The sequence below is a fragment of the Malaclemys terrapin genome, chromosome 1 (genome assembly GCF_027887155.1).
Source record: "Malaclemys terrapin pileata isolate rMalTer1 chromosome 1, rMalTer1.hap1, whole genome shotgun sequence".
Lineage (NCBI taxonomy): Eukaryota > Metazoa > Chordata > Testudines > Emydidae > Malaclemys > Malaclemys terrapin.
The window spans coordinates 294,787,138-294,813,032 of NC_071505.1; the positions used below are offsets into that span (position 1 = coordinate 294,787,138).

The 25,895-nt window shown below is 46.7% G+C and overlaps 2 protein-coding genes across 2 annotated transcripts in view; one reads left to right on the forward strand and one right to left on the reverse strand.

Moving 5' to 3' along the window:
- MED4 (mediator complex subunit 4) overlaps positions 1-14,266 on the reverse strand; it is an 88,858-nt gene extending 74,592 nt beyond the window's left edge. The window contains exon 1 of the mRNA XM_054014704.1: positions 14,124-14,266. Coding sequence (XP_053870679.1) covers positions 14,124-14,152 — 29 coding nt within the window. The 5' untranslated portion in view covers positions 14,153-14,266. The remainder of the gene's footprint in view (positions 1-14,123) is intronic.
- The window catches only part of ITM2B (integral membrane protein 2B), a 34,665-nt gene continuing 22,443 nt past the window's right edge, over positions 13,674-25,895 (forward strand). Inside the window, exon 1 of the mRNA XM_054014687.1 lies at positions 13,674-13,782. Within this exon, the coding sequence (XP_053870662.1) occupies positions 13,684-13,782 (99 nt within the window). The 5' untranslated portion in view covers positions 13,674-13,683. The remainder of the gene's footprint in view (positions 13,783-25,895) is intronic.

The following is a 25,895-nucleotide window of genomic DNA, read 5'->3' on the forward strand; positions in this document are numbered from 1 at the left end:
CTCAGTTGGGTCCCACGAGAACCAGCATTGTTACAACATGTAACTCATGTGCTGAATCCTCTGCTAATCAGTGATTACTGCACCAGCAGATTATGGGCCAAATTAATTCCTAACTCCATTAACCCATCTTCCCACAAAGCATTAGAGACTACAACATTGTTATCTGAATATCTGAGAGATGAAAAGAATGTCACACAGCTACTTTTAGCTCAGACATTTCTGAGAACATTTAAACCAGGGACTACTAACGTAAGTGCCTCCGCATCTCTCAAATCCTGTGGTATAAAATATCACAGGGCAGTGAGATCTCTCAGGTAGCCACGACTCAACTCAATCAGAGCTCAATCAGGTCAAAGGCAAAGGCCCTGCAGAAAGAAATACCATTGTTCAAGCAGGTGAGAAACATTCACTGCTGATGACTCCTGGCCCCCGTCACACCTTTCCAGACAGGGTGTATTCACTGCGTGCCAGGACACTGCTGACAATTGGATGATCTAATTTACAACTGTTACAATGATAAATGTTGTCAAGTATCAGGGGGTAGCCGTGTTAGTCTGTATCTACAAAAACAACAAGGAGTCTGGTGGCACCTTAAAGACTAACAGATTTATTTGGGCATAAGCTTTCGTGAGTAAAAACCTCACTTCTTCAGATGCATAGAGTGAAAGTTACAGTTGCAGGCATTATATGATGCCTGCATCTGTAACTTTCACTCTATGCATCCGAAGAAGTGAGGTTTTTACTCACGAAAGCTTATGCCCAAATAAATCGGTTAATGATAAATGTTATTTCACAAAACAAAAAGGAATTAACAAATTGCTACAGATATATTTCTCAGACTGTCATAATTAGCGCCCTCAGTTCCCACTGAAGTCAGCAGGGATTTTAGGATGATGAGCGCCTCCCAGAAGGCACTCAGCACTTTGCAAGGGTGGGCTCTGTGGGCCAGATGCTGCACCTATTGAAGCTGATGGCAAAGCTCCCATTGGCATCAATGGCGTAGCATCAGGCCCAAAGTCATAAGGGATGCCCATGGCAAAGATGGGCATAGAATGCAGATAATCACAGAACCGGAAGTCCGAGTAACTACAAGAGCATTCTCTCTCCCATTCCTGTTTATTCCTAATTCTACAGCAGTAGACAATATATAGTATTAAGTATTCACTGTCTAACCACACTTAATTATATTCATAACACCATTATCCTGAATTGAATTAAAGGAGCAAAGGCATTATAAAGAAAGGAAATTTTAAGAGGTGTCTAAGGAGGTATAATTATACAAATAAAATTACTTTTGAAGCTCTTGTAGCATAAGTACATGAGATAAAGAAATTGGTGTTAATAGGAGATGAGGCAGGCAAACATCAATTAATCTTGTCTTTGCAGATCATTTTGGATGATAATTTGTGCTGTTCGTTATACAGATGTCCAGCTAATCGCTCTTTTTGGTAAATTGCTCTTATTTTCTGTTAATTCAAGCCCTTTTTTGTCACCACAACTCTCTTCCTGTTATTGTCTCTACAGATCTTAGCTTGTTCCGTGTTTTTTTCAAATGAGGTATATGCCACAGGCAAAATTTACATGAGTGAACTCTAGAAGCTAAGTCATGGATATTACAACAAAGTTCACAGATTCAGTATGTGCTACATACATGTTGTGTAATTGCATTTGCAGGTTGATCACCACCACCCTTTTGTTTACCTATATCCCCTCCTATTTGTGTACTCATTTGCATAAGTGGCCTACCACATATGGCATTTATGTAATGGGGAATTACATCAGGGGATGTAATAAACATGTGCATAGCTTTCCTGACATACCAAGAAAAGGTAGGTTCCTCCCTGAGAGACTGGCAGTTACTGATGGAGAGAGTAAGACAGTTTCCGAATTGACAAGCCTGAGCTTTCAGATGGGAAAAGAATTGTGGAACCATATTGGCTGAGTTTTCCATCCAAAGTATTGAGGAGGGGAACCTCCAGTATCCACTTCTCAAAGTAAAAAACTGTTTTTTAGGTAAAAAACATAAGACCGGCCATACTGGGTCAGACCAAAGGTCCATCTAGCCCAGTATCTTGTCTTCCAACAGTGGCCAATGCCAGGTGCCCCAGAGGGAATGAACAGAACAGGCAATCAAGTGAACCATCTCCTGTCGCCCTTTCCCCACTTCTGGTAAACAGAGGCTAGGGACACCATCCTTGCCCATCCTGGATAATAGAAATCTGGGCCATGTGTATCTCTGCCTCCACTCCCATCATAGAACCATAGAATATCAGGGTTGGAAGGGACCTCAGGAGGTCATCTAGTCCACCCCCCTGCTCATTTTCATTGCTTTATGCCTAACTGTTCATTTTTTAAATGGATGATGTCACAGTTTGGAAGCTTTTAAAAATTTGTCTCAACTTTACAATAATTTCAGACAACAGATATTTGGGGGAAAAAACAAAATGAAATGTCATTCATCTGAATGGATGCTGTCAGTGCACCCCTTGTCACTATTTGTATGGGACAGTCAGGGAAAAGTTATTCATTATGCATGATGCCATCCTCCATCACCCACTTGTTACATTTTCAAACAAGCACCTTTGTACTTTCTCCCATGCTGCCCCTCACACTTTGAAGAAGCTTCCTATAAACTTATTATTCTCCTTCAAAACCTTCCTTAAAGCTCTCCTTTTCCATGATGCCTATAAAAAACTTCACAACGGTTAGGCCTACAGCGTGCAGAGACCATAGCCTATCAGGCTGACCAATACTGTCCCATTGTTTCCTTGTACTTCCCCATCTGTCTGAATCTATCCATAGTCTCTCGCTTTACCTTTAAATGTAAGCGCTTTGGGACATGGAATGTCTTTTTGTTCTAGGTTTGTAGAGTGTCTAGCACAATGGGGTTCTGGTCCATGACGGAGTTCTTAGAGTATGTCTACACTGCACACTAAATCCGGGTCTCTGGGACTCGGGCTTGTGAACTCGGTGTCTCCAAGCCTGTGCTAAAGCATCCACACTGCATTGTAAACACAGGTTTAAAATTGCTGGACCCGGGTCTCACAGCCTTGCTAACACATCCATACTGCACTACAAAGAACTTCTGATTTGAGTCTGCGGCTTGTGCTGCATCCACACTGCCAGATGACAGGGCTTGGATCCAAATCAAAGCAGGACTTCGCTTCTGATCCACCTCCCTAGCAGGATCCTAGGATTCAGCATAGGCGCCGAGTTTCTAATTTGCCGGGCAGTGTTCCTTCCCCCCGGCTCCGCCCAGGCCCCACCCCCACTCCACCCCTTCCCCCAATGCTCCACCCCTGCCCTGCTTCTTCCCACCCCTGCTCCACCCCCACCCCTTCCTCACCCAGTTCTGCCCCCTCTCCTGAGCACTCTGCACCCTTGCTCCTTCCTCCCCCCTCCACACATTTTGCAGCAGGTGGGTGGTGCTGGGAGGGAGGGGGAGGCGCTGATCAGTAGGGTCCACCGGGGGGCAGGAGACACGGGTGGGGGAGGGAGAGCCGTTGATAAGGGGGCTGCTGGTGGGTGCTCAGTATCCATCTTTTTTTCCCCATGGGTGCTCCAGTCCCAGAGCACCCACGGAGTCGGCACCTATGGGATTCAGGTCCTGAGTGTGTACTGATCCAAGTCAGACTGATGTGTGTGTGTGTGTGTGTGGGGATGATAGGGGAGCATGCGCTCAAACCTGAATCAGACTTAAAGTGTAGTGTAGACATAACCTTAGGCACTATGGTAATACAAATAATAATGCAACAACACACAGCAACATTGCAGGGTTTAAGTGGTATGGAGGACCTAGCATAGCTCCTCAACTCCAGGGTGAATTACATGCTATGTTCTAAGGTTCAGTGGCAAGCATAGATACCAATGTCAGACAGCTGGATATAGATAAGGCAGTAGAGATGCACCATGAAAAAAAAAAAAAAAAAGGGATCAACACATTGCTACATATTTGAAAAATTACTCAGTAGTCCAGTTAGAGCGGTCTGAAACCCTGTGGTTCAGGACATGTTTCAGTAACAAAGCAAGTCCAGACACAAGTTGGGTGTGTTACTGTAGAAAAATCCAGGAAGAGATGCATATAGATAATATGGTAAAAGGAAAAGATGCAGTTGTTAATATCTTCAAATAGGCACAGATGCAAAAAACAGTTGTGCTGGAATTTGGTGGGATAATGCATATGTGAAGGAGTGATGATTTGTAAGGATACTAATAAGTAGCATCTTTTAAACTGTATTTAAATATCCATTGTTGTAGTGTTGGCGAAAGGTGCTAGATTGAGTGCAGGGGAAACTACATTGACCCCTCACATTGCCTTGCCATGACCTAGAGAGAGCACCTCCAGAAGAGGAGTACTTCTGGCTCTTTGCTCAGAAAATCCTTGCCCTCTCCGCTGAGCTTGCCATCAAGGATGCAAATTAATGTCAATTGTGGTGGTAAGAGTTTGAAGATGCGGGCATTTGCCTACTAGGGATGAGACTGGAACTAACTCATTTCACACAGGTCACTGAAGAGCCATCAGACAGTAACAGCTTTCTGTTGTAGCCCATCAATCAAATAATGGAAGCAGGGACTAATTGATGGTAAATCATATCAGAATAGTTGTAATGGGCTGAGCTGGTGCTAAAATGGAATTGTAAAACACTATTACACAGGGCATCACAGATCAAGGTTCAGATTCAGTATCTCAGCTTGCAGGAGCTGGAATGAAGCACCTTGCATGCTCTCTAACCCTTCCAGTTACTAAAGAGCAGTACTGAGAGATTCCAAAGCACATCACAGTCAGCCTTCTTCAGCTAGAAAGGAGGACAGTATGGCATAGTGTTGAGGGCAGCACTTAAGTGGGGTGAATCATGGGGGCTCAGAGGAACCTCTTCATTAAGTTTCATATTTTTCTTTCTCCATAATACAAAAATAAAATTCAATATTTTGTAATTGGTCAGACTCACCCCTGTGGCACCTCCTGGTGGTCAGCCTTAGGAATTAGCTCTTCCCAGCTCCAGAGCACCCTCTGCAGGCCAGTGCTCCACCTTGCCACTGGCCCCATGTCCCTCCCAGGACCCCAGTGCCCCTTTCTCTGGGTGCTGCCCCCTGGCAGTACCCACACACTCTGGGTCTCCCCTCCCAGGGGAACCCCCACCCACTAACCCTACCTCACCTCAGTGTAAGACTACTGCCAGTCACCATCTAGCCCCACTCCCTGGGGCAGACTGCAGCATCAGCCACTCATCACAGGAAAGGTTGGGTTTGGACCTGCTGCCTTTACCTACCCCTGGGCTGCCCTCTGCAACCCACAGTACCTGTTGGCCCCATGCTAGGCCACAGCCTGGGGCTTTCTAGGCCAGAGATCCCCAGCCCTGCTCCACTCAGGTACCCTGACTCAAGCTTCCTGTAGCCAGGCCCTTCTCTCTCTAAATGCAGAGAGTGAGTGTCACCATGTTCCTGGCTCAAGCCTTTATAGGGCCAGCTGGGCTCTTATTGGGGCATGGCCCAGCTACAGCTGCTTCCCCCAATCAGCCCAGGTCTTTCCTTCCACAGCCCCAGTTCTCTGCAGGGCTGGCTTTAACCCTTCCCAGGCAGGAGCGGGTGACTACCCCGCTATAATTTTGTAAAACTGTTCATCCTCAAGAACCAAGCGAGTGAATCACAATGCATACATAATTGAGTCACTTTGCTGCTCAGACTTTGAGCTTCCATTGCCAAGTATGAAAAACTAGAGGGAAAAACAAAGCAGCAGCCTAGCAAGTAAGAATGTGATTTATTCAGAAATGTTTTCACTTCACAGAGGGACTCTTTAGGCTACATTAGAGCAAAACCAGGCAATGTCGTCCTGTGGGTGTTGAGAAAAGTGCAAGATGACAAAACATATCTGCCCATTTTACTTCTTATAAAATGGTTATTCATTTTATGCCTAATTTGGCTTTCAAAATAGCAAGGAAATTGACTTGATCTCTATTCTCACCATCTCATTAAGCTGTCTACCTCCCTTGCTTGCTTTTGTTTAAACTATTTTTAGTGATGGCTCTTTTATTTCTGATTCCCAATATTTATTTTCATGGTTTTGTTTTTTTAAATATGGGACCTACTTCTACAATTCTGAGTCAAAACTTCCACTGAAAGTAAATGGAGGTTTTGCTTGAGAAAGGATTGCAGGATTGCAGGATTGGGACCATCATTGTCATTTTTAAGGCCTCAGTCCTGTAACTGGCCCCAGGCTGGTGTAGCAAACTGCCCAAGCAAAACAAGATTAGGGCCTAAAAGACTGATTAAATAACTGTTTCCAGACATTTACAATCTTTATACTGTATTTGCTGTTTATATATACTAAGTTTGCCTTTTTAGACAATTTTTTTAAAACAGCCTCCCGTTTAACACTAGACACAACATTATTTAGATGTTTAAATGTTGTGTACTCAGTTATTAGTGAATGTAAAGACTGAAGTAAGACAGAATGGCTGGTTTGCAGGCCAGGCATGTACAGCAATGGCCTCTTGTCAATCAGCTTAGCGAGGCACACCCATTACCTCGGGATTAGTCATTTTATCTGACAAATTTGCATCATCCTGTACTTCCTCTAAGTAAAGCTGGGTGTTTCTTGGCATGTAAGTTTTCCTGTTTTTTTTAGTGCAGACTGGGAACTGCTTTTTCAGCACAGTGGCAGTGGATGGTACAGAGATCACTTTCTGGTACAAAACAAGAGCTTATTGGTTTTTGGCCTGGCATGGGGTGAGGTATGTTTCCACAGCACTTAAGGTCCATCCTGCACCACTGAAGTCAATGGGAGCAGCGCCGGCCAGAGGATTCAGGGGGCCTGGGGCAAAGCAATTTCGGGGGCCCCTTCCATAAAAAAAAGTTGCAATACTATAGTAACATGTATTTGGAAATGTAAAAAATAACCAGTGAAATACATTCAAAAATTAATTTTTAATAATTTGAAAATACATGAAATACATTATTTAAAACATTAAATACTTTAATGGTATGTATACATTTGCAATTACATAATGGGCTGTCACTGGGTGATGGTGATGGTTGGTGCCAATGGGCTGTCGCTGCCTGGGGGTGGCACTGCTGTTGCCCAGGGCTGGGTGGGCAGCTGGGCTCTGGGTCGGGGGGTGCCCGGCTCACAGGGGCTGGGCTCGGAGCTGGGGGTCAGGGCTGTGGGGGATGGAATCAGGGGGTGCCTGGCTCAGAGGGGCTGGGCTCGGAGCTGGGGGTCAGGGCTGTGTGGGGGTGGGGTCGGAGCTGAGGGTCAGGGCTGTGGGGGGGGGTCAGGGGGGTGCCCGTCTCAGAGGGGCTTACCATGCTGCTTACTCCCGCCTCCCCCCTCTCCCGGAGCCTCAGCGCACCGCGTCCAGGAGCGGCCCTGGACAGCGCTGCAGCGGCATGGCTCCACGGGACCTGAGCTCCTGCCACTTGGCCCGGAGTTCGGAGCCCCGCCCCCTTACCACGTGGCTCTGAGCGGGAGGAGCTCAGGCCATGCCGCTGCAGCGCTGTCCAGAGCCGTTCCTGGACGTGGTGCGCTGAGGCGATGGGGGAAGGCGGAGGAGGGGGGGAGCCCCCGACATTCTCCTGGGGGCCCCGGGGCAAATTGCCCCACTTGCCCCTCCCCCCCCACCCCCCCGGGCGGCCCTGAATGGGAGTTGCATCACTGACTAGACCCAATCCAGAATCAAGGCCACAGGCAGGAGGTGAGACTGCATCCTTCACCTTGCAGTCACCACTAGAGGTATCTGGGATGTTCCTGAGACTGGCACTGATCCAGCTGTTTTCTCTCCAGCTTCCTGACAGACTGTCTTTGTTTTTCCTTTCATGAAATTTCTTTTTCCTTGGTGCAGTGTCCGAGCCTGTCTTGAAGGTGTTTGGCAGTCACTTTTCTACAGCATTGTTATTTTATCATTTGCTGGTGTCTTGCAGTGCCCAGTAATGCCCGCTATCTGAGAAGGAGGCAGCCACATAATGCTAATTTGGGTACTAAGCAGCTGCTAGCAGGGGAATTAACCCTCAAAACAGGGTTCTGTTGCTATGTAAGCAAGGTTGCATGGGCCAGCAGTTATGGAGCCTATTTAAATAGGATAGAGTTCTTAATGCTTTCTACTGTGTAACTAATGCAGCTTTGCAAAGTTTATCCTAAAAAACAATAGTTGCTAGGTAGAGTAGGAATTAAGGCTTCAAGCTAGAAAGGTCAGTTCACTGTCTCTCTGCCACATACTGCTAAGCACAGAAGAACTTGGAGGAGTGTGAAACAAAGGCTTTAAAAAAGAATTTGACATTTAAAATTTAACAAATTTGCTATTTAGGAATTTTATTCCTGACATCATGATGCCTTCTCAACTGGCCTAGAACTCTGGGTTCTCTCACCCTGACTAGAATGCTATGTAAGATCTGCATAAGACAGTGCCTAGAGGCCTCTACTGTTACACATACAACGAAAAAGACAGCCCCTGCCCCAAAGAGCTTACAGTGTAAATATAAGATGAGAGAGAACAGATGGCTACAATGAACAAATGGGGGAGCACAAGGTAACAGTGAGGATATTCTGATTAGTGAAATGAGCCATGGTCACAGCACACCAGCTGCCTAGCCATTACTGAGTGTTGTGTAGGCATTACATCACAAGCAGGGATTTGAAGGAGGCTTTGTGGATTTTCACAGAGATATCCTCCGATGTATAAGGGTCAGCATATCAGAAAGAGGGAAGATGTTTATAAGGAAGTTGGACTAGTGGATGATAAAGGCTGGAAGCACTGGCAGAGCAGAGGTCAAGGCCAACAGCTTTATACCATATAATGCTGTGAAGTCACGTCATTTGTATTTGATGTGGTGGAAAAGGGAGAGCCAGTGGAAGATTGCAAAGAAATAGGCAGTTTCCAGGGTTGATGCAAGAAGCCTAGAAGATGACCTTTGCAGTAACTAAAGACAAGTCAAAAATGACATCCATATGGCAGGGATGATTATGGTGTTTTCCATAGTAACTGAAGAGTTTGAGGGAAAAGAGAAAAATCCCTCCAAGTTATTCCCTCTTCTGAGGGTTCTCTTCCATTTACCATTGTTGTACTGAGAGTTGGGCAATCACAACCATCTCTTTCAAGCTGCTGGGCATGACAGCCACCTTCTGTGTGTGTCAGAGAGAAGCAGCAGAACACCAGGGATGGCAGATGGAAGCCAAGACACAGCTAGAGATGCACCTGTAGAGTAGAATCATAGAATATCAGGGTTGGAAGGATCCTCAGGATGTCATCTAGTCCGACATCCTGCTCAAAGCAGGACCAATCCCCAGACAGATTTTTGCCCCAGATGCCTAAATGGGCCCCTCAAGGATTGAGCTCACAACCCTGGGTTTAGCAGGCCAAACCACTGAGCTATCCCTCCCCCCAGCAGTAACCCTGAGAAAAGTTGAGAGAGAACTTTTGGGTAAAGCTCTGGCTAGAAAGAGGCTCGGGACGGGACAAAGAAACTATTGCCTACGATTTGAGTCCTACTGTGTTTAAAGAAACAGGACTTTGTGTACATTCTTTGTAAATAAACAGGATTGCATCAAAGAAATACTTGACTCCATCATTAATTTCTTCTCCTAATGGAAACAACCAGCAAGACCCCAAAATTTGGCTAATCACTTGGCTCAAAAAGGGCAACACTATAAAAGTAAGAGTGAAAACGTGTCTATGACAAGTCTATATAATTTATTTTTGTATGTGTTTTTTCAAGAGGTTGACAAGGAATACTTGACTTTGAAGGGTAAAGGTGTGTTAGATGTAGGGGAGCAAGATTTTCTTTGCTTTTGATTGTATTAAAATTGTCAATGCCTGATTGCTTTTCATGACTACTCCTTAACTGCAAAAATGACCCATCAGTTGAGAAACACTGATCTAGAGCACCCAGACTAAACCTTGAGACTAATAAAATCACTCACTGAGTTAGGGGAAGTTTTGTCTAAAAAGAACTTTGGTCACACAGGAGAACTGTAACCTTTGAAATGTTTTATTTTTGGACCCTGATTCTGCATTAAGAACTGCATGGGCAGACCCCTGCACCTGCGTAGAGCCCCAAAGGAGAAGGAACGTGGTCCATCAATGTGCAGGATTGGGGCTTTAGTTTTCGCTTATGGAAGCATACTCTAGTTATGGCCCTTCATACTGTAGCTTAGAATAGCCTTACTATAGTATTTCATGGCATTAATGTGGAATATTGTAATGGTTTTTATGATTATTGCCACTTGAGCGAAGCAAACTTTTCATAATGAAATTAGGTAATACTTATCTGGTTCCATTACAGACTCAACTCAGGTTTTCTGAAACATCTGCAAATCTTTCAGTGAACATTAGCTGTTTCAAATGGGCTCAGAGCATGTTTTGAGCAAGCCTGGGGCAAGTAATGGTTTTAGGTGTCTTCTTCTTAGCCTATGCACAACATGCCTCAGGTGGCACATGCCCAAGATTCATCACCAAATTAGGTGCGAACCATGTGAACGGTTGTTTTATCCTGAAATGATTAAAAAAGTTTTAAGCAGAGTTTTGCTTTGAGGTCTTTACTTCATTGGAAGAAAGATACCATCTATGTAAACAAAGTAAACTCCACTCGTGTGAGTCACCAAAATGAGTGCTGCTCACAGTAGATTATGAAGATAAATTCAAAATATGATTGCGTGTTCCACTGGGTTCCTCAAACTTGGCACTTCTTAGTAGGGTGTGAACATGCTAAGTTCTGCTAAGTTTCTTGGATTTGGCTTCTTGGCTGGAGAAAAAAAAGTGATGGTATCTCCTAAATGTCACCTGCTTGTGGCACCAAAATGAGAACTTACTCTCAGTAACTTGTGCACATCTATAACCTTTCCTCTCATTTCTTACAGGAGCAATGACAGTTGTTAGCACTGTTGATTTTTAAATTATCATTACTTGGCACCTGAGTTACCACTTTACCAGTGATGTAACAAGACCGAGAGTGCCCTGGTGCAAGAACAGGATAGAGGCCTCCTTCCTGATTCCGAAAACTAAAATTTTGCTTACCTTACAGAGTAAAGAGATTAATTCTGATCGCTTACCTTACAGAGTAAAGAGATTAATTCTGATCAAGGGCTGCTCAACAAAGTACTCCTGTCCCACACATACCCCATCCCACACAGACCCCAGAATGCCCCTCTTCCCCCCACATAGACCCCTAGCAACTCTTAACCAGCCCCCACACATCCCAGCAGCCCTGACATACATCCTGATCACCTCAGCCCCACCAGCCACAGCCCCAATATCAACCACTCACTCACAACATCCTGGCTCCTAATCTACCCCACTGCCCCCCAACATCTCTTATTCTCCCCACAACTCACTCCATGACTCCCAAACATCCTCCAATCGTCCCCAACCCCTCATCCCACAGCTTCCAACACTCCCATTCACCCCTAGCCCCTCAACTGCTGCTCCCAGGACCTTCCTGGCCATTCACTAGTGCCCCCTGGCTCAGCCCGCCAGTCCCATCCTGGACTAGGGTAGCTCCTCCTGATTCCAGCCACCGAATGACTCCATTTGCGCCCATCACCCACCCCACACTCACACTGCACAAGCCAAATGTGAGTGATGAGTTACATTGCAACCTGGTACATGGGTTCACAGTACCACTCTGGTTTTGGCCCATGATCCTGCATGCCAAGCTGCAACACCATTCACACAACTTTGGCCCAGCTGCCATGATGGAGGGGTGACTGGGCCAAACTTGAGTTATGCTGCAACCCCTCCACACATGGTCACAAGACAACTGAAATTTGGCCAAATGGATGGGCAGCAGGGCTAAATTTAAATGAGTGGTGTTGGGACCTCATATGCCACTTGAAGTGCTAGAGCACTGCTCCATCTGGTTGATCCCCCAGAAGCTTGTGGGCCCTAGCGTGACAGCACCATAGTTCTGTAACTATATCACCGCACCTCAGTGAGATGAACGGGGCAGTTCACACCCCTCAGAGCTATTGTTGCAGGCTCTCTGCAGACCCATTTCCACATGTTTACAGTTTTACACTCACATTTTTGAGGTTTTCTTCCCATCCGTGACACCTAGAGGCTTACCTTTACTCTTAATTCTTTTTTATGAGAGCTGAGATTCTGGAAACTAAAATAATAGTTTTCGATTGCTATCAGTACAATGCAGGGGCCTGTACCATGTATTTCTGAGCTCTGATCCCATGGGCATTTACTTCTTAGGAGTTGCTGGAGAGGATGGTAAGTCAGTGCATAAACTGACTCATCTCTGTTACAGCACCTAAACCAGTGGTTACCAAACTTTAACAACCTGTGAACCCCTTTCACTAAAATGTCAAGTCTCATGAACCCCCTCCTAAAAATGAATATTTCCAGGGATTTTCTTCTTTACCGGAGTATAAATTATAAAAGCAGTGATCTTGGAAATGTAAACTTTGTTTTTATGACATGCTTATTACACAGTATTTATTATTAATTATTATTTCATTAAAGTATTCCTATTACATTATGAAAAAGGCAACACTTTTCCAAGATCTCACTTTCGTAGCTCGTATCACTTTGAATAAGCCTGTTATAAGACAAGGCTCCTATGTTTCATCAAAGAGTATCAGATGTGAAACAGCATGAAGGTATTTAAGAAGCCAACTCAGAGTTCCTCCTACACAAGCATTCAGGTCTTGAGCAGTGCAGGCAAACAATGCACATTACAACAAAGCTTAAACTTGCTCTTCATAATTTAAAAACAATACTAGCTGCCTTTTTAATTTTCAAAACAGCAAAAAATATCCACCTCCCTTTCCATTTTTTATAAGGAGTTTTGAAGTTTCAATCTCCTCAGTGTGATAGAGATGCTTGCTTAGATCTGCTTAGCTCTTAGAAGTCCAGGGGCTCCAGGGTGCCTAGGGACAGCTCTGGCTGCCATTAGGGATTTTTTCCCGAGAACCCCTTGTAACATTTTGTGAACCACTGACCTAAACTGACCCATTATTTATCTGTATCACAGTTGTGTCTAGAGACTTTGACCAACCCAGGCACTACACATAGTAACTGAGTAACTGAACAGTCTCTGCCATAGAGTCTAAGGGCTGGATCCTGCGTCGTAGCCCCCCCTTCCCGACTTAAACGGGCTTTGTGCAGACTCGAGGGGCCCCCTGCCCTGCAGATCCATGGCCTAAAAGACGAGATGTAACAAGTGGATGGGGTGAGGGGGGAGAGACAGCAATAAAGCAGCCGAGCTGGGTGTCCGGCGGTAGCAGGAATCCCACCCAGCGCCCCTGAAGCGGGATTTGCTCTATGTGACCCTGCAAACCCGGAGGAAGGTTCCCGGCCCCGTGCAGGGCTGGCGGATCTGGGGGAGCCGAGGCGGAGGCGCCCCGCCGAGCGTGCCCGCACTTTGGGGCCAGGGCCCGGCTGCAAAGGACACCGCTGCGCCCCGGCACAGGCAGTCCCGCCCCCCCGCGGCGGCGGCTGCCGGGCCCAGCCTGCCCCGTCCTCCCCGCCAGGCCCCGCCTCCTTTCTCTGCCCCCACGGGAGGCTCCGGCAGTGCCCCGCACCTCAGCGCTCGAACTGGACTGCGAGGGGAGCTGGTCCCAGCCTGAAGCGCAGCAGCCCCGAGCCAGCCCCGGGCCTTGAACCCCTTGAACCCGCCGCCCAGGCTCGCTCGCTCTCCCCTCCCCCCGCTCTTGTCCCTGCAGCAGCTCGGGCCGCCGCCGCCGCCATGGTGAAAGTGTCGTTTAACTCCGCCTTGGCGCAGAAGGAGGCAGCCAAGAAGGACGAGGAGAACAGCCAGGTGCTCATCCTGGGCCCGGACCCCAAGGTGAGCCGCGGGGCGGGGGAAGCCGCGGCCTGCTCCAGCTGCACGGCTGGGGGGGGGTGATCAATAATCACATTGGTGAGACCCGGGTGGGGGTGGCAAGTGGCTTTGTCCGGCGGGGGAGGGGGAGATTAGCTAAAGCCCCACTGGGAGCTGGAAGTGAGAGCGAGCGGGGGGTGTTGAACGGGAGCTTTGCAGCCTGGGCTCCTTGCAAACAAATCCGCCTCTGACTTATTGATGGGAGACGAGAGGTCTCCTGGGGAAAGACAAATAAGGTGACTGCTAACAATCCTGCCTGCTCCCCTACTCAGTCCCCCTCCCTCACCCGCCACTTGCCTACTCACCCCCCCCACGGATCACACAGTGAATCCATGTCCAAATGCAGGGCGGCAGAGCGAGGGGAGCAGCAGGCGCTGCAAAGCTGGGGCCAGTGAGCCCCTTGCCAAATCAGGCTTCTAAAATGGCTGACGTGAGAACAAGCTTTACAGCTCTGTTTCCCTGTACTTTGGGTTTTTTGTAGCCCGACAGCGCTTGGATTACGGCCAATTTGGCTTTTTTATGCTGCGTTCTTCTCCTTTTGTGGTGGCCAGTCCGGATCCGTCGTTCAAGTTCGCTAGAGGGACAGCAAAAGGGCTGCTGGTTTCTTATTTAGGAACAGCATAGTTAGCCCTAGGAAAAGATGTATTAGATTGAGTCCGTCCCTCTGCAAATGCAGCATATACTAGCTTATGGATAGAGAACGAATCTGATATTAAACTACATTTGATCGTAGCCAAATGTCTCTTCTGCAATAGGGCAAAAGTGACAAGGTTAGAGTGTCCTGTGTGTGTTTGATCAGTTACAAAATATTAACAGCTTGTATGGAAAAAGCACAAAGTTAGTGTCCAGCAAGACACAGGATGAGACATTAATCCACCAGATGACAAATGAACTGTGTTGGAGTGCTTTGATACATTTGGGAAATTGCTTTAAGTATTCCTTTTTTATGATGGTGGAACTGTTATTGGAAATCTGATTACATTTCTGCTGTATCATAATTTCAGAGGTAGAGTTTGTGTCTGTCTGGGCTGAAACTTTGCACGTTTAAAAAAACCCACAAAAACTAAAACTGAGAGACATTTAAAATTTCGCGTTGCACGTAATCATAAACATCTTTCAGTTTTCATATGCTTTCACAATCTTTTATGTGTCGCACATCCAAATTGTGTAGTTGGGTCTGTTGGACATATACTGTTTGTCAGTTTTCTAAACCTATAGCTGTTTTAAGAAAATATTTGGGGTACAAATTAAAGGCCAGTCTTTCTCAGGCAAAACTTTTGAGGTGAAACCTTACCCTATTGAAGTCAATGGGAGTTTTCATGTCAACTTGAATGGGACCAAGAGTTCATTCCTGTAGAGTTTAGTAGTTTCAACTGAATAAGGTACAGGATTAGAAATTATGTTTGCTCTGTTTATTACTGTTTTACTTGTCTGGAAACAGAAACGTCAAACATTTACTAGACAGATTAAAAGGTTGTCTAGTTTCACTGTAGCTACTTATTAAGTTCCTCTGGATCCTCGGCTTGTTACCAGATGTACTGGCCAAAACTTGCCTGACCAGAGCTTAAAAAACAGCTTTAAAATAAAATGTACAGGCAATAATTCCAGCAGCAAATGAGCATTCTTCAGGGATGGTGAGGCTTTGAATCTGTCCTGGACACACTTCTGTTAGTTGTCAGAACTGGTCCCAAGGAATTCTCCTGAAATGGCCTTTTCAAGCAGAAGTAAAAGAAATTCTAAGTAAAGATACTTATCTGAGGTTTTGGGAGAGGAAGTTGCCCAACACCCACCAGTGGACTTGTCAATATTGAGATGCTGTTTTGTAACTGAACTCTCAAAGGGTCTAAGAACCACCACAAATCTTCCTTCCACTTTCACTTTTTCAACCTTGTCATCTTTACTATAAACACAGCAACATACGCATTAAAACATTACCAACTCAAACCATACCAAAACAAAAAACTATACTGCACACACAATTCTCTCTGGGGAGAGGATGAGAGAGAGAGAATAAATCACACATGACAGATGTTAGTCACATTGTTTAATGCAGTGCTGGAAGGCGCTTAGTTACTAAGGAGATGAGGGTGTTATGAGAACATGTATATTAAGCCAGTATTTCATAACGTATTGAGCTTATATTGCAGGATAACAATAGGTCTAGAACCCAAGTACAGACCTAAAATATACGCTGCTGTAATTTTTTTTAATTTTATTTATTTATTTTTGAAAAAGTCCTGGGAGACATTCTATTCTCAGGTTTAAAGAAAAAATAAGGAAAGGGAAAGTGGAAGAAGATTGGCAGAGGTAAGCATATGTAATTGCATGGTCAGCATTTACCCCAGACTCCAAGGAGAGGTGATAGCAAACCAGATGATCTTCATGTACAAAGGTAGATCTCTGGTATGACCAAAAGGGACAGAAGCTGAAGCCAGGGGGGAGTGGTACTACACAAAGGTGGCATAAAACTCCCTTTGCATTGCCTTGCTCTGCTGCATGCCATCTTCATCACATTGTACTGGAGCAGCTCTCTACCTCTGCTGTATTTTATTGCAAGATCACCCTGGAGGTAATCCTCCCTGGGCTGGTTAGACAGGGTTTGCAGCCAAAGTATGCTGGCGATGTGGCACGGAACAGCCAAGGCACACCTGAGGACCTAGCCAATAATCTCTGAAGAAGGGAATGATGAGAAATGTGGTGGCAGAGGGGAGAGAGATATTTTAAATAGATATTTATGCTAACTTTTTATTGAACTTCTCTTACAGTGTAACTTCCCCATAGTGTAATGCTTTTACAATAATGTGTTCGAACTGGTTACATCAATAAATAAAGAATTTTTTTCACAAGTTAGAAGTACTAATCTCTGTGTTTGCATAGTTATCTATCAAGATATTATTTTGGAATTGCAAAAATGACTCCCCACTTACAGTTGCTGAAGGCATTCCATTTGGAACTTCTGATTTAAGTTTTATGGAGATGCCTGAAACCTTCTGATATTTGACAGAGCTTGCTCAGTAGAATAAGTCCCCACTAAAGGGTTCTGGGTCCTCAGCAAACTTCAAAGGCTGTTGGTCAATTCCTTCAATACCAGACATCAACCTGGCTTCTTCAAGGCTGTAGGTCTTCATAACTTCACCACATAAAGCCATATTTGATGAAGTCACACCTTGGTGGGTGATAGCCAGTTTTTGGTTAGCTTAGATTTGGATAATCATGTCTTTGATCTTAGACCACTGTACTTGTAAGATTACAGATAAAGGTGTGTTGACATTGTATACTATGTTATGGTGCTTGTTTTGGTGTCAGGAAAACTAAATTTACTCATTTTAAATATATAGGGAAGTTTATGTAGCTGCTTTTTATTCTGCAGAGATTTCCTTCTTTTCCCTGGTAGCATCATTTTTTGGTGGAGGCCTAGCAACTCTATCCCTGTCGGCAAAAGTTTTCTCTGTGGGGACTCTTTTGACCTCTCTCCAAAGCGAGGGAGAAGCCTTTGATAGGAGATTCTGCCAACCTTCCCCTGACAATGTAGATGGCTGAACTGGACAGCTTGTGCCTGCCTCAGGAGTATGATAGATTTGCCTGCTGTGTATTTTAGGGTGCCAGTACTAAAGAAACATAGGAAAGAGAATTGGAGCAGGCTGACTTCCCTCTTCCTCTCCCACTGTTTTGGTGGGGGTGTTACTGAACTTGTCCCAGACCTCAAAAGAAAATAACTAACCTTCTAGTTCAGGTCCAAAGGATGTGCAAATGTCTCTTGCTTCCCTATTTGGCCATACAGATTCATCTGTCCTCAAAATGAGTGCAGGAGGGAGAGGCAAGGATGTTGACTTTTACATAACAAAGTTTTTCTGCATGAGGAATCTTAGATTTATTTTAACTTTGAGATTCTTGGGAAAGGGAGTAAAGGAAAATGAGTGGCTAGTTGCCACCCTTTGAGGTAAATTCTTGCATGGTCATCTATACTACTGATTAAATAATATACCTCCTTAAAAACAACATCATGATGGTCTTTGCACAATTGCCTCTAAAGCTCCTTTGAGGATGTTGCCAACAATTGAGTGAACAACACACACAAAGTAATTACAAATTAAAAGAAAAAAAAAAAAAAACTTGTTTCACTGGAACTCTACCAAAAACAATTGCTGTTAATGGTATAGCTTGGAAACTTGGGATTCATTTCTTGAACTTTCTGACCTTGAGCTGGGAACATTGGTTGCAAATCTTTCTTCAAGCAGTAGAAATGAACATATTGGAGCAGAGGAGCTCTTGGTAATGGTCCATATCTTACTTCCTTTTGTGTTTCTCTCGTTTTAAATCTCTTCCTGACTTGAATGGTAAATATGAAACTTTGCTATGGTGAAATACTGTTTCCCTCATTTCCAGTACACTGATATTATATTTTAAACAAGATATTTGTACCACACTACCACAATAACTACCTTGGCAGTTGTTTGTCTCACCAGCCACAAAATAATGTTGATGTCCATGAATGCCATTTCAGGTTAAATCAATTCAGTACATGGAAGGGAGGATACATGGGCAGACAGAAAATTGTTTTACATAGACTATTTCTAACTATCTTCTCTGTTGTCAGATTAACAAACTGATACTTGGGTAAATTTTTTTTAAATGTATCTGGAGAACTGTTTTTTGCATAAAATTATGTCACATAAATAGTGTTCCCATAAGTAGATATGCCCTTACACTATACAGTGCTTAGAAAAATAACATGCATTGTACTATAATGTGCCATTACAGGTGATGACATAAAATTATTTTGAAATGCATGTTTCTACAAAATTTCACATATGTTCTATCACAGAGGTTTCAACCTGTGGTCCGTAGATCCCTGAGGATCCGCAGACTGTCTTAAGATTACCAAAGGGGTCTGCACCTCCATTTGTAATTTTCAGATCCCTAAAAAATTTAAAAAAGGTTGAAAACCACCGATCTATCACATCGCTAAGTACACTTTTTGATGTGTATATATATTTTCCTAATAAGGTCTAAAGAACTTGGCTTCAATGTAAACATTATATAACTATTTAATGTATTCTGTACATAGTAGAGCTGTTCAGAACCTGCAGTTGCTGTTCTGTGGGAAATTCTAACACTTGAAACTTTTGTTTTTGTTTTGAATCAGAGTGAAAAGCTGAAATTTCCTGCAAAACAATAGTTCTAGAAAACTTCAGTTTGAAACTATCAAATCATATCATTTTGATAATGTCAAAGCATAAATATACATATTAATTATAATTTATGTTAAATAGAGTATAATGAAATTACTAGTTTAATATATAAAAGTTAAAACAAAAATGAAATTGAAACTTTTACTGTGTCAGTTTGAAACATTTTTTACTGTATTGAAATTAGAGAGTCAAAATGATTTGTTTTGACTTTTCCTGTTGAAAAAAAAATCTTCAAAATTGACATGTTCCTGTGAAACGTTGATTACTCTGGAAATTTAATAAAGTAGCATTAATGGTATACTTGCAGGCTCTGTATATAATTGATGTATAGTAGACAAACACTCCAGACACTTAAATGTGTACAAAACCACTTTCTCTCCATGTTTCTCAGCAGTTTTATGTAGTAATTTTTTGCATTGCTAAGACTAATTTTTACATAAATGTGTATTACAGTGTACTTGCAAGAACATTATGAAGTATTGTAATTAAAAACTAAACTACAATTGACAGAATAAATGCTGAAGTAATTCAGTGATGCATTACCTTTTGATATAATTTTTTCCCCACTTGATGACTGGCAAAATTCTGTACATTGCATTGGATTACCCAGTCACAGGTGTAAATTAATAATACAGGGACTCCTCACTTAAAGTCATCCTCGTTAACGTTGTTTCGATGTTAAGTTGCTGATCAATTAGGGAACATGCTCGTTTAAAGTTCTGAAATGCTCCCTTCTAACATGCTCCGTTTGGCAGCTGCCTGTTTTGTCCACTGCTTGCAGGAAGAGCAGCCCCTTGCAGCTAGCTGGTGGGTGGTTGGAACCAGCGTGGAGCAGCAGCCCCTCCTATCAGCTCCCCACTCCCCTAAGTTCCCTGTGCAGATGTCCCTCCCCTCACTGTCATGTGCTGCTCCTGCCCTCTGCCTTGGAGCTGCTCCCAGAGGCTCCTGCTTGCTGTATGGGGGGAGGGGTGAAAAGGGGGGCTAATATCAGCGTATCTCCCCCTCCCCCCTGCTCCTGCATCCTGCTTACCCCATCTTCCATAGAGCAGGGGGGACACAAGACCAACGGAGGGAGCTTCTAGGCCAGGCCTGCACAACTTGTAAAGCGGCGAGGGCCATATTACTCCAAAGAAAACAGCTGAGGGTCGAAACCCCCCAAGTGCTGCCAACCCCCCCCACCCCCCCAAAACACAACCCCCCCCAGCGCCGCCTGCCTGCCCCACGGAAACGACCCCCAGCACCGCCGAAACACCTCCCTCCCCCCCCCTGCACCACCTGACCCGTGGAAACAAACCCTCCTTCTCCAGCGCCGCCCCACCGAAACAGCAGTATTGAACCTCGGTAATTTGTTATAGCGGGCCCTTAAGGTAGTATAATTAAGGGAAAAGAAAAATGTCTTTTTGCTAGAAGTAGAATAAGATCTTCCCCCCACTTTGTAATCAATTGCCCTGTTGAATGAATGAAAGATGTGAATGAGGAAGACGTGGAAGTCAGGCACCTCCAGACAGCTGCAACCCTTGGAGAGGGCAGGGCTGGCTCTAGGATTTTTGTCACCCCAAGCAAAAAAAAATTTTGGCCGCTCCCCCTTTTTTTTTCATGCCCCTCTGCCCCTGGCCCTGCCCCAACTCCACCCCTTTCGAACTCCTTCCCCAAATCCCCAGCCCCGCCTCCTCCCGCGGCGTGCTGCGTTTCCCCACCCATTGCTTCCTGCGGGCCCCCCACGACCTCCCGCCCTAGCTCACCTCTGCTTTGCCTGCTCCCCCGGGCGTGCCGCCACTCCGCTTCTCCCTCCTCCCTCTCGGGCGAGGGAGGGCAGAGAAGCGGAGCAGCAGCGCGTTCAGGGGAGCAGACGGAGCAAAGGTGAGTTAGGGTGGCAGGGTGCAGGAAGTAACGGGGGGGTAGAGGAATCGCTCCCCGCTCCAGCTCACCTCCGCTCCACCACCACCGCCTCCCCTGAGCGCATGCCGCTCGACTTCTCCTCCCTCCCAGCCTTGCTGTGCAAAATAGCGGTTTTGCGTGCGGCAAGCCTGGGAGGGAGGGGGGAGAAACGGAGCAGTGGCGCGTTCAGGGGAGCAGGCGGAGCGGAGGTGAGCTAGGGTGGGGTTGCACAGGAAGTAATGGGGGGTAGAGGAACCACTCCCCGCTCCAGCTCACCTCCACCGCCTCCCCTGAGCGCCCCGCTGCTCGGCTTCTCCTCCTCCCTCTCCCCCCCCCCCCCAGCCTTGCCGCACAAAACAGCGGTTTCATGCGCAGCAAGCCTGGGAGGGAGGGGGAGAAGCGGAGCGGCGGCAGCGCGCTCAGGGGAGCAGGCGGAGGCGGAGCGGAGGCAAGCTGGGATGGCAAGCTGGGGTGGCGGGGGCACCGGAGTCGGCGCCTATGATGGCCAGCACCAGAATGCCACCCATAGAAATGTGCCGCCCGAAGCACCTGCTTGTTTTGCTGGTGCCTAGAGCCGGCCCTGGGAGAGGGGATGGGAGCCAGACCAGATCAGTAGAACAGGTCAGCCACCGATTCGCCGCTCGCCTCCTCAGCCCTAGGGTTACCATATTTAGTGCCTCCGAAAGGAGGACACTTTAAAGGGGCCCCAGCCCCGCCCCCAGCCCCGCCCCCGCCCCCGCCCCAACCCCGCCCCCTCCCCAAAGTCTCCGCCCCCTCCCCTGCTTCCCGCGAACATTTGAGTCGCGGGAAGCCTGAAGCAGGTAAGGGGGTGTGGGGGGGGGGGGAGGAGGCGCGGCCCACCCCCGGCACCGCAGGTCCCCAGCCCGTCCCCCGAGCCCCCGGCCCGGCCCGGCACCGCCGGCCGAGCCCCCGACCCGGTACCCAGTCCCCGGCCGGGCCCGGCACCGGGCCCCCCCGAGCACCGCCGGCCGAGCCCCCGGCCCAGCACCCGGCCCGGCACCCGGCCACCCCGAGCACCGCCGGCACCCGACCCGCCGGCCGAGCCCCCCGGTCCGGCCCGGCACCCGAGCCCCCGGCCCGGTACCCGGCCCCCCCGAGCACCGCCGGCCGAGCCCCCGGCCCGGCACTGCCAGCCAGGCCCCCCGGCCCGGCACCGGGCCCCCCCGAGCACTGCCGGCCGAGCCCCCGGCCCGGCCCGGCACCCGAGCCTCCGGCCCGGCACCCGGCCCCCCCGAGCACCGCCGGCCGAGCCCCCGGCCCAGCACCCGGCCCGGCACCCGAGCCGCCGGCCGAGCGGCCCGGCCCGGCCCCGGGCCCCCCTGAGCACCGCCGGCCGAGCCCCCGGCCCGGCACTGCCGGCCAGGCCCCCCGAGCCTCTGCCCCGGGCCCCCCCGAGCCTCTGCCCCGGGCCCCCCCGAGCACCGCTGGCCGAGCCCCCGGCCCGGCACTGCCGGCCAGGCCCCCCGAGCCTCCGGCCCGGCACCGGGCCCCCCCGAGCACCGCCGGCCGAGCCCCCGAGCCCCCGGCCCGGCACCCGAGCCGCCGACCGCATGTCCGATTTTCCCGGACATGTCCGGCTTTTTGGGATTTCCCCCCGGACGGGGATTTGGAGCCCAAAAAGCCGGACATGTCCGGGAAAATCCGGACGTATGGTAACCCTACTCAGCCCTCCTCCCCCGGCTCTCTTACTCAGCCCCTGCCACTTCCTGCCCACTCACCTCCTCAGGCCCTCCCCACCCCTCCAGCTCGCCTACTCACTCCCCGCCACTGCCTGCCCGCTCCCCTACTCAGTCCCCCTCCCTCACCCGCCACTTGCCTACTCACCCTCCCCAGGGATCACACAGTGAACCCACCTACTCAACTCCCGCGGGCCACAGTGAGCCCAGGTCGCATGTTGTGCAGGCCTGTTCTAGGCAGTAGCTGCTGGTTTTAGCAAACTGATTTAATTAACAAGGCAGTGTACTTAAGCCTGGGGTCAGCTACTTAAAGGGGAAATGCGCATTTTTTCTCTCACACACAGGGTGTGTGTCTCTGTCTGCCCTCCCTCCTTTCCTGCTGTCTTGTAGAGTGTTGAGAGTTAACCCTTGAGGGCTCAGTCAATTGCTAGTTCATTTAGCAGTAAGGCATTCCCTGGGAAATATCCACCCTCTGACTCCTCCACCTCAACCAAGCTTCACAATCATCATCACTGTGTACCAGGTGAAAAAAATGTCCCTGGAAACTAACTCCCTCATTTACATTAATTCTTATGGGAAAATTGGATTCGCTTAACATCATTTCGCTTAAAGTCACATTTTTCAGGAACATAATTACAACGTTAAGTGAGGAGTGCCTATACAGCATTAATTACCTTACCACTTATCTGGTGCTTTTTATCCTGAGTGTGAATTAATGTGCTTTTCATTTATAGACTCAACGTTCTTTACAAAACTGTATATCATTCCCAATTTTACAGACAGGGAAACCAAAACAGAAGAGAGAAATACCAAGGGTTTGAAATGAAAGTTTTGCAACAGACTTCAGTGGGTGTAGCATCTGGCCCATGGTCACACAGTGTGTCAGCGACAGACTCTGAAATAAGGCCCAGGTCTCCTCGCTCTCAGTGGACCATGCCACATCCAGTAGCAAGATTCTTCTGTCTAGCAGCCATACAAAATTAGCATGAAAAATTGCCAGCCAAGGGACAATAATTTACTTGCCCACCCTTAACATGACGGTTACTCCTGGGGGAATTCTGTGCCAAAAATTCTACAACAAAAAAATAAAAATTCTGTGCACAATATTTTAAAATTCTGCTTTTTTTATTTGTCAAAATAACACAATATAATCACACCAGTTTCAATTATATTTGGTCATTTTATTTCAAAATACCTGTCAGCAAGTAAGTCTGTAACAATACTGACAACAAAAAAGATGCAGCAAATGTTTTTTGACAAATAGATTCCTTACTAGGCATATTAATACAGAACTCTGAGTAATAATACATTTAAACTATAATAAAGAACTGTATTTCCTGCACCCCTCAGAAGCAGTGCAACGGCTTGGGGGTGTCAGGGGTAATGGAGGAGCTGAGGGAGAGGGAAGTAAATTGCTGGGAAGGAGCCTGGGTGTGAACTTGAAGGGTTATTGGATATGGGTGGGAAAAGTATGGAACAGGTTTTTTGGGGGGGGACAGGGAGGGATTGTTAGGGAGCTTCCCCCATGCAGACCTTGAGTGACCTGTAGCCTTCCACATTCAGTCAGGCACATCTGCCCCCATCCCCATGTGTTCCTACACCCTCTCCCCCGATCAATATATGGCCCTGCACCCCATCCCCACGTGGCTCTGTGCCCCCACCTAGGCACTCCCCAGTCACTATGTGTCCCTGTCCCCTCTCCTCTGTCCCCATGTGTCTCTATGCCTCCAATCAACCACCCTCTGTCCCTATGTAGCTCTGCACCCCCTCCCCCATCACCATGTGGCCCTGCACCTCCCTCCTCCCTGTGGTCCTGTGCCTCCACTCCCATTCAGCTCCTGCCCCAGTCTGTCCTCCCCCACTAGCCCTTATGAGCCCTTGTCCGACCCTTCAGCAGCCCCATTCTGTCTGTCTCCCCATAGCTCCTGTATTCTGATCTGGCCTGACAGGTGCTGGGAAGAAGGCAGGCTTTTTCTCTTACCTAGCTGGCTGGGAGCTGTTGCTCTGTTCTATTGCCACAATGCATTCTGGTGGTCAAAAGGCGGAACTGCAGAAGTTATTTTCTGCTGGGAGTTGCTGCTGTTCTTGTGCCACAGCGCCCTCTGTTGGGCAAAAGGTGTAACTGTGGCAACATTTCTGCAGAAGTTTTTTTCTGCGCAAAAAAACAAAAATATGTGCAGCTCATTAATTATGCATGTGTGCAGTAGTGCAGAATTCCCCCAGGAGTAGACTGAAATACTATACTGATATTTTGTTTGCTGTTCAAAACAGAAATTGCTTACTCCAAGTGGTTGGACAAGCTGAATTTTGCAAAGCTGCTGTGTGTGATACTGTTTGGTTAATTCACCTGTTCAGCATTTGTAGTTGTAGAAAATCCTCTTGTTATTTAGCAAAAGTATAAAGCAAAAATAGCCACCACAATGAGCTCATAAGGGGCTTGATTCTGCAGGGTGCTAAGCACTCTGGCCCATATCTGGCAGAGCACTTGAGCATATGCTCAGCTTTGAACATATAAGCAGTCCCATTGCAATTAAGCCCTTTAGAAAGTGTTATCATAATTTACGTTGGAAGTAGAAGTTGATTAAATCTAAGCCCTTCAACCCAACTGTTAAGTATGATACTTTTAATACTATTTCGCGCTACTGATACTTTCCATCCAAAGATTTGCTTTACCAATATTAATGAATTAACAATCTCAACATAATATAACATAGAGAAGCCTTGCTAACTCCATGTTATGTATGGAGAAACTGAGGCACGGTGTTTATAACTTGTCCAAAGTCTCTCTGTCTGTGACAGAGCCTAGAATAGAACTCAGAAATTCTGAGACTCAGTGATATATGTGTAGTATATTAGGGAGGTCTCTAGGATAAAGGGGGCGTCAGTGCTTGACTATGGAAGATGTGGATATTCAACCAACATAGCATTCCATTGACACTAATATCTATGAGACTTAGACAAGTATCAAAAGGAAGTCTGGATATATTTAAAGAATAAATATGCAAGTAGGATGACAAAAGTAATGTAGAGAGAAGGACTAAACTTACCAAGGATAGTAAAGACCAGTAGCAAGATTGTGTTTTATGTAGCGTAGGCACTTTCTAGCTAAACCTCTATTTACAGAATACTCCAGAATACTCTATAATATACGTAAAAAAGTTCAACTTTGAACTGAAATTTTCACACTTAAAATTAGTCCAAAAGTTTATATTTTCTATTTATTGGAAGTTTAGTGAAACTCTTTAGTCAATTTTGAGTAATCAAAGAATGAATGAGGGGAAAATATTGATTTTCACACTTGGCAAAAAAT